Source organism: Stenella coeruleoalba, assembly GCF_951394435.1.
Source record: "Stenella coeruleoalba genome assembly, chromosome: 3".
NCBI lineage: Eukaryota > Metazoa > Chordata > Mammalia > Artiodactyla > Delphinidae > Stenella > Stenella coeruleoalba.
Window position 1 is genome coordinate 173,780,469 of NC_137148.1, and position 8,689 is coordinate 173,789,157.

The 8,689-nt window shown below is 60.8% G+C and overlaps 1 protein-coding gene across 1 annotated transcript; it reads right to left on the minus strand.

The window, feature by feature from the left end:
• Window positions 1-316: 316 nt before the first annotated feature.
• MISP (mitotic spindle positioning) lies at window positions 317-4,479 on the minus strand (the record flags this gene model as incomplete). The annotated part of the gene is made up of 4 exons (XM_079917075.1): window positions 317-406; window positions 997-1,035; window positions 2,109-2,239; window positions 2,799-4,479. 4 exons carry the CDS (start codon window positions 4,477-4,479, stop codon window positions 317-319), a joined length of 1,941 nt encoding a protein of 646 aa, XP_079773201.1.
• Window positions 4,480-8,689: the final 4,210 nt, after the last annotated feature.

The window sequence follows — 8,689 nt, forward strand, 5'->3', positions numbered from 1 at the left end:
TGGGGGATTTGGTCTCCTTCTTCCCCGGACCCAAGAGCGTTTGGCAACATCATAGGGGCAGAAGGAGTCATCCCCAGCTTTTGACCCAGAAAGCACAACGATTTCTGCAGGAAAAGAAAAGCGGAAAAGAAAAACCTCAAGCCCAAAAGTGCGTCCACCCCTGGGCTTGGCAGCATGAGATTTGAGGTTCTTGGATCTGGATTTAAAGAGGAACCTATGTCCTAAGGCGGGGGCTCAGGACGGTCCGCAGTTCCCAGGGCCCAGGGCCCAGGGCCCAGGGCAGGGCAGGGCAGGGGGTGGGCGCCCGGCCCCAGGCTCAATCCTCATCCTCGCTGGCATAGATCTGGGCTTCCCAGCGCTCCGCCATGGCGTTCTTGTGACGGGTTACCCGTGTGGCCTCCAAGACCTGCAAGAGGAGGCACGAAGTCCCCATCGGGGTCCTAACGCCCCCAAAAGGGGGTCCCAAAAGGTCCTAGCTCCCCTCGCTGCTAACCCATAGGAGAGGCCTAGAGCAGGGGTAAAGCAGGACCATCCCCTCCTCTGTTCCAGACCCTCTACTCCTGGTAATAGTGCCAAGGAATGTGTTAACTCACGCTGAGCTCCACGGTAGGGAAATGCCCGGGTCTGGCATTTTGGACTCAGCTCAAAGAGGGTCACAAATGTATTCCACGAATCCACTGAGGTAGCTGGCCTTCTACGCATCTCAGATGAAATGCCTCCCTCAAAGAAAATGCCCCTGTCTTGGGCCGAGTCAGCCCCAAAACCATCTGGTAAAGAGGCGGCACATGGAACCTCTTTCCACAATCTATGCTCATGACAGGCATCAAAAGCAGGTCACAGAAAAATCCACCTCAGGCAGACACTATCAATCAAGAAGGTATCCAGGGAAGTCCCCACACCCAGAAGAAGGGCTTCTGAGGGCCCTGACGCAATAGGGCAGGGGGCACAGATGTGGGAGGGAAAGGCTCAGGTCCTCGCCCCCAGGAGCACACTCACCTCCGAGTTGACTTGGTCAGTGGGGTTGAGGCCGGCATACTACAGGAAAGGAACATATGTCAGCCCCCAGGGCCCTCTAGCCCTGCCCACCCCAGAGCCCCCCTGGACTCAATACACAGCCCCCTCAGTCACCACTTGGGGCAGAAGGGAAGGTCTTCCCTGCCCACCGTGGTCCCCCCAATCACCCCAAACTCAAAGCCATCCACCATGCTGCTCTCCTCAGTGAAGCCTCGGTCCGTCATTTGCACCTGTTTTCTCTTTGTAAACGTCATCGTAATAAAGACAGTTGACATTTATGGAGCTCTTGCCGTGGCCAGGCCCTACTCTAAGGTTGGAAGGGCGCTGTTCTTATTATCATGCTCATTTTACAGAGGAGGAGACTGAGGGTCAGAGAGGAGTAGGGTCTTGCCCATCACACCGCTGGCAAGCTGCAGGGCTGGGCCTTGAACCCAGGCCCCTGGGCTCCACTCTGCCCCAAACCTCTGGGCCAGTCTCTGAGCACCAGATTGGCGAGGCTGGAGCTGGTGTTATTCTCCATGGTGTCAACAGTACCCGCCCAGGGAGGAGAGGGCCTCACGGTTAGGAATGTGGGGTTTGGAGTCGGGCCTGGGTTCAAGTCCTGGCTTGGGAGCTCAGACTGTATGACCCTGGGCATAGGCGACTACGGCTTTCTCCAGAGAACGGGCCACAGGACATCCCTCCAGGGTGTTAAAAGCACAGTGCGTGCAGAGCTCTGAGACATCCCTCATGAGGTGTGGATAATAATCAGAAATAACAATGATGGTAATAACACATGAAAATAATAAGGGTGATTTTGATAGATTGCCACAGCTCTCCTCCTCCAAGCGGAGCTGCCTCTCAGCCTTTGGCTCAGGGGGACAACCTCATGGTGGGGACCCTGCTTATGTGGCCCAGACATGAAGAGAGGCCCAGTTTACCCATCGTGCACCACACGTGTGGGGGACACAGGCGCACAGTCACGGGCAGGGCAGTGAGGGAGGCAGGTGTCAGACCCAGCTCACCCTTGAGCCTTACCTGACCTTCCCTGGCCCTAATGGGGAGCGTCAGACCTTGTCCAGGCCTCCAAGTGCATGGCAGGGCTCGAGACTCACCCACTGCTCATTCTTCTTTCTCTGCCTGGGGGCATCCTCAGCTGAGGCCTCTGCCGTCCACGCCAGGCCGGAGTGCAGGTGGATGGGGGTGAAAAAGTGTGACTCAGACACCGAGTAGCTGTCCGTGATGCCTGGGGTAGGGAAGGAAAGAAAGGGCATCAGGGAGGATCCCGGGGTCTCCTGAGGGCAGAAAATTCGTCAGACCCCAGCCCAAGGGACACAGAGTCTGGCTAAGAGGCTGGACCAGTTAAGGAGATGGGTGAATGGACAGACAGAGCAGACAGCAGGTTGCAAAAACTGATAGACAGAGTGACCAACATAGCCAGTTAGGAGAAACTGGATCGACAGATGAGCCGACCACACAAGGAGAAAAACATTAAAAGTCACACGGGGGGTATTTCGCCTTGACAGAAAAGGAGCAATCGACCAAGAGGCTAGGACATCTGTAAACCTTTATGCACCTAACAACAAAGTGTCCAAATGCATAAAGAAAAAGCCCAAGGCCAAGTTATTTCTCCAAAAGCTACTGCTTAAGCAGACAGACCAGCCGACCGGGGTAGTAGACGAAGTCCCCCAGATGCCCCCCAACCCCCAGCCTCTCCTGGCACCCTCACACTCCTCATGCCACCCTCCTCTGCTCCAACCTTTGAGACTCTGAGCAAAGCAGCCCTTCCCAGGACCCTGCCTCACCAGATGCGCGGGAGGAGCTCCTGGAATCTTCGTCACAGCACTCGTCCGGAGGCAGGGAGAAGACCTCAGGGTACAGAGCGCTCCGCCGCTCGTCAGCCACCTCCCGCTCCCGCCGCAGGACGCTCTCCACCTCCCTCTCCAGCAGCTCTGATGACTGGGACTTCTGTAGCCTCAGTGCCGGGGCCCCAGCCACCTCCCAGCCCCAAACTCGGGGGGCCTCAGCTTTCTCAGGCTCATCCGGGACCCCGAACCTCAAGGGACGCAGGCGGAAGTACTCCCATCGCACGACACCCCTGTTGGCACACAGGGGTCCCCGGGGAGGCTCCTGCTTTGTGCTTGCAGGCTTTGCAGAGGATCCCGAGGGATGCCTCTGAGACCCCGTGGCCTTTGGAGAGCCCACAGGCCTGGCCTCATCGGCAGAGAGACCGCTGGGCTTGCGGTAGGTGTGGAAGGCTGGGGGTTCTCCCGGGGGCGTCCGGGGGCTCAGAAATGGCTGGTAGGCATCAGGTGGGATGCGGTTCACCTTCCTCACCTCTGGTGTGGGGCTGGCTGCACTGGCATCTGGGGTCGCGCTAAGGATGGAGTCTGCGCTGTGGACTCTCCTGAGGATGGGCTGGGGGCCTTCGGAGAACCAGTCGGATGTGGACGCCCGGCCCACCTGCAGGCCCTCGCGCCGGTGGTCCTCCTCGCGCTGCGACCCCTGAGCAATGTCCCGCTGCACGTAGAGCGACGGGCGCCCCCTGTGCGGCCGCGGGGCCGTGGCCGGGCTCGCCCTGCTCAGCAGCGGCCTGGCCGGGATCTCCAGCAGCTCCTGCTGGCTGGCCGCCCGTTGCAGCCCCCGCTGCTCCCGGAGGTCTGCCTCCCGCTGCTGGGCCAGCCGGATCTCCCGCTCAATGGGCGTCTCCTTGGTGGGTTCCGGGGACCCCTCTTGGGACCAGGAACCAGGGTCATCCGAGGCTTGGGCACCAGAGCTGGCGTGTAAACCGTGGACCCTCTTCTCCTCCGTGACCACCTCCTTCTCCTGAGGCTTGACTGGGACGACATACCCATTGACCAGGGGTGGCCCGTTCAGGGCCTTGGAGGCCTGGCTGGCCCCAGGTGGTGGGATCCGAGGAACCCCCGCACGGGCGTGGGCCGCCCCGGGCGGAGCGCTCCTCTGCTCCAGGCTCAGGAACTGCCGCCTGGCTGCCAGGAAGTCGATCTGCTCTGTGTCAATCATGTTCTCCTCCAGGGGCGTGGACTGCGGGCGGCCGGGGCTCCTGGGCTCCCCGTGGTCAGGGGTGCCATGGAGCATGGCCACCGTGTCGCTCTTCCTGACCGCCTGGTCCTGAATGACCGCCCGGCGTTCCCACTCCAGGTCACGTGGCCGCCAGGGCGGGGTGTCCCCAGCCTCCAGGTGGTAGGCCTTCATCTCCGTCTCATCGTCCTCCGGGCAGGGCAGCTGTGGGGCCAGCCGGCCGGGGAAGACATGCAGGCTGAGGGGTGTCCCCGTCTGCACCATTTCCAGAGAGGCCTCGTGGTCAGCAGGCCAGGCCACTGGCTCATCCTGGCCCCAGCCTCTGGCCACGGACCTCACGTCCACCAGCTCAAACGAGTAGCTGGTGTCGCCTTTGAAGGCCATGCCGGCCACACGGGGTGAGTGGGGGATGCTGAAGATGGGGTATCTGGTCACTCGGTCCATGTTCTTGGGGTCTCTGCCCACCAGAGGATCCCAGGGTGGAGAAGATCTGGGCTCACTGAGGGAAGAGAAAGACATGTCAGCCACCAGGTCAGAGCACCTGGGGGGAGGTGCAATCCCACTCCCTTCAAGGGCAAAGTCCTGGCCAAGTGGCCTCTGTGACTGGCCCAGGGAAGGGTAGGTGACCCAGCCCTGCCAATCAGAACATTCCACCCTTTGGCCTCTGCGATTGCTTCAGGGATGGACATGTGACGCAACCTGGCCAATGACGTGAAATTCTGGGACTTTGCAATTAACGTGGAAAATTGGACCCTCTTCCCGCTGGGCTTATTAGGCTGGTTGGATGAGGCCGAGAGCTGTTGGGGGGCCATATGTGTCCTCCTGTGGACGCACCTTGCTTAAGAGCACCCCCAATCCCAACACAGCATCCTAAAAACTTTGTTTGAGCTCCTGGATCCAGCCACACCTGAATCCCTCGGTGCCCCCGTACTGACCCAACGACTCGGCCCCTGTGTGTCTAACATTTGCAGGTACCCCTCCCACCTCCTCTGCCAGACACTGCACACCCTGCAGGGTAAGCCTTCCACCCAGTTCACCGCTTCCAGACCCAGGGCCACCCCTAGACAGCCTCTCTCCCAGGGCACACACACCCTGAGGTTCCTTCTGTGATTTTTTCCATCTGACCTTTACAGATGAGCCCAGTGGGCCTGCCCCTCTCTTGGGGATGTCAAGTGGGGAAACTGAGACCCAGAGAGGGGTGGTGACGAGCAGACTCCCACACCCTCGTTCTCTCTCCTGCACCTGTCCAGCAGGACACCTTGTCCCATCCCAGACAATCCTTCTCAGCACCATAAAGCCAGGCTGGGCTAAGGAGCGCCTTGGACCTTGTCCCGCTGGGCCGGGCGACACCCTGACCCAGTGCTCCAGGGGGCCCAGCCCCCCTCCCAAGAGTCCCGGCTCCCTCTGAGCACAGCTCCAGGAGCCGTCGTGAAGGCCCGGCACTTGCTCTCACACCTCTGTGACTCCTGGCACCCTCACACCCTGCCCAGGGCTCTCAAGACCGCCATCCGGCCTCAGGCCAAACCCCCAAAACTCTGCAGGCACCAGACCCCAAGGTCGACCCTCTTCCTCCTCCCTGTGCCAGAACGACCCTTATTTTTGTTCCTCCACAGCCTTATTAGCTACAGCCTACAGGACACCTCCTCCAGGGAGCCCCCCGCCCGCCAGATTGTCCCCACCCTCAGAACCTGTGGCCTGATCATCCTGTGTGTACCCAGCCCGGCACAGTGCGGAGCCACCGTTTTACAGCTGAGGAGAGGAACTCAACACCTCAAGCGACCATGGTCCCCCGGCCTTGGCCCCCCGGTGCCACCAGAGCTATTGGGTCCATCGCTGCATTTTTACACCAACTTGCTTGTGAAAGCTAAACATGGTTTTAAAAAGAAAAATGCAGACCCTCCCTGAACATGAAGTCGATCATGGGGAACCATGTTACACCTAACGCAGTATCACGCAATCTTTCAAATATTGAGACTATAATTAAGAAAACAATATTAAAAAACAAGCAGGCTTGGGTAATAAATCCCAGTCAAGTGGGCAGAGCCTCTGTCCCAATGATGAAAGTGGCTGGGGGTGCACATCTCTCTGAAGGGAGAGGGTTCTATTTAAGGCCTGTCACCTCCCACCTGAAGCCATCAGCCAGGACCCTCTCGCCCTCCCAGTGGGCCAGGTGAGCACCCCCTCCCCCAGCCCGGAGCTGGTACACAGCAGGTACACAGTGGCTGGCTCTCACTCTGGGTGCTCAGGGCCCAGGGTTTGGGCTCATTCTAGCCCAGACCCGGATGCCCCTCCAAAACAACCCTCCAGCCCCAGCCCACCCTGGACGGCAGGTCTGGTGCCCGCGCCCTGCAGCTCCCCTCGGGGGGCAGGTGTGGCAGGACTGACTCAGAACCATTTGCCTAGTGCGGGGCCAGAGGCTCACCCAGCAGGATTTATAAGCCACATTCCGGGAAAAAGAACCGCACGCCCAGAGGGTGTCAAGTCTGCCTGTGGGTGGGGCAGTGTGGGGGACTGCTCCTTCCGCAGCCCATTCCTTCTGGGTGATTCACTGAGGTCAGCGGGGCGGGGTCCCCCTCGCCTGCGTCCTTGGGCAAGTCTCCCTTCCGACCTCAGTGTCCACACCTGGACAGTAGGCAGAGTCCAGAGCACGCAGCTGCCACCACGAAGGGCTGCCGTGAAGACTCGGCGCCCTGTCCCTGGTATACAGTAGGCGCTCGATAAATGCTTTCACGGCAGTGGCTGATGTTATTATTTATACCCTGGATCCACCACCGATCTCGAAGTGACCTTGGGGCAGGCATTCCCTCTCAAAAAGCCTCAGTCTCCCTGTCTGTAAAGTGGGACGTTGCTGACCCCACCGCCGGGTGTGGGGAGGATCAAGGAGGCCTGAGTGGGTGCCTGGCGCAGAGAAACCCTCGGGGAGAAACGCCCTCTTGGAGGCTTCGTGGACTCCGTGCAAATGAGTAGCAATAGCGCTCAGAGCCTCCCAGCTCCTGGTGGGGGTCCTCGTAATTGGGCATCTCACACCGGCAGCTTTTTTGCCTCTCATAAGAGCCTGTGACGAGGGGAACCATTCTTCTCCCCAACATATAGCAGAGGAAACCGAGGCCCAGAGAAGGGTCACACCAGGGAGTGACAGAGCAACAGGTTCTGAAGCCAGGGAGTCTCCACCTCCTCCTCCAGGAAGCCCCCCTGGATGGCTCCTCCCCAGCCCCAGCTTTGTACCCTGTTGATACCAAAACTGAAACTGGGTTTATGGTCCCTGGTGCCACACACCTGCTTCCTCATCACCGCGACTGGCCTCCTGCCCTTGGGCAAAGGCCTGCTGGAGGGGCCTGGGGCTCAGCAGGGATGGGCTCCTGGGCTTCTTCTGTCCCTCGGGGCTACGGTCTCCGGGACCCTGGCTGGCAGAGGCCCAACCCCTGGACACACCTGGACACTGGGCCAAGTCTCTGAACCGGCCCCACAGGATCCCAGCTGCCCTCCCAGAGGCTGCACACCTCCCCACGCTGACTGCCCCATCCCCCTCCCAGGAGCCCTCCGATCCCACGGGAGGGTTGTAGGCTGTTCAAGGCCTCCCCAAGCAGGGCGCTGGCTGGGGCTAAGCATCTCCCCAGAAAGCTCCAGAATTCCCAGAACCAGTGGGGGGCCCTGTGCCTCTGGCCCTGGGGGTGCCGGTCAGGCCCCTCACTTAGAGGGTCAGAGATCAAGGCCCCTTGGATTTGGGGTCCTGAAGCCCGGGGTGGAGACTGGGGACCTGGCAAAGTTCAGGGATGGGGCTCTGCTCCCCTGGGCGGGTGCAGCGTGGGAAGGGCACAGACCTGGCCTCAGAGCCAGCCAGCGGGTACAGAGCGAGAGGAGGCCCCCGCCAGCCCCTGGGACCCCACTGAGTCTGGAGGGGGCTGAGGGTGGGGCTGGGGGCTCCCTCCCTGTACCCTGAAGGCCCCGCCGGTGAGCAGATGGTGCTGCTGGCACACAAACGCCCATGCCCAAAGAAGAGCCCACCCCACTCAGGACCCCCGCCCCCCCATTTCCCCAGACTCACCTCTCGGCTCTGAGCCGCAGCAGCCTCCAAGCCCGGCTCTGACTCTGTGGACGGCACAGGGGCCTCCCAGCCCCGCCCTGCCCCAGGTTGCCAGGGGACAGAGCCCCGCCCCGTGAAGCAGGTGCACCCCCTCCTCCCAGGCCCCACCTGGGCTCAAGAAACAAAGTCCAGAGGAGGAGGAGAAAGACGACACCACAGAGTAGAGGGCAGGCACCACGCCCATGGTGCACGGCCCCTCGGGCCCCAGGGGCCCCCAGCCCACAAAGTTGCAGCCGGAACTCACCCAGAAACCTTCCAGCTGCCGTCTGGCTTTCCCATCACCTCTCAGCATAGCTCAGAGAGACGCTGTCCCTTGCCCGGGGTCACATGGCTGGTCCACGAACCAGCTGCTGTTTCTCGGGGTGGGGGGTGGGGGTTCAAGTCCAAACCCCCACTGTGCCACCTGGCTTAACCCACCCTTTGGGGCCATTTCCCCAGAGAGCTCCTTTCTGGGACCAGCCCAGCTCCCTCGTCTCTGGGGGCGTTAAGCTGGGCCTAGGTTCAAATCCCACTTAACCATTCTGAGCCTCTGTTTCCTCCTCCGGGAAATGGGGACATCACAGGGCTGGG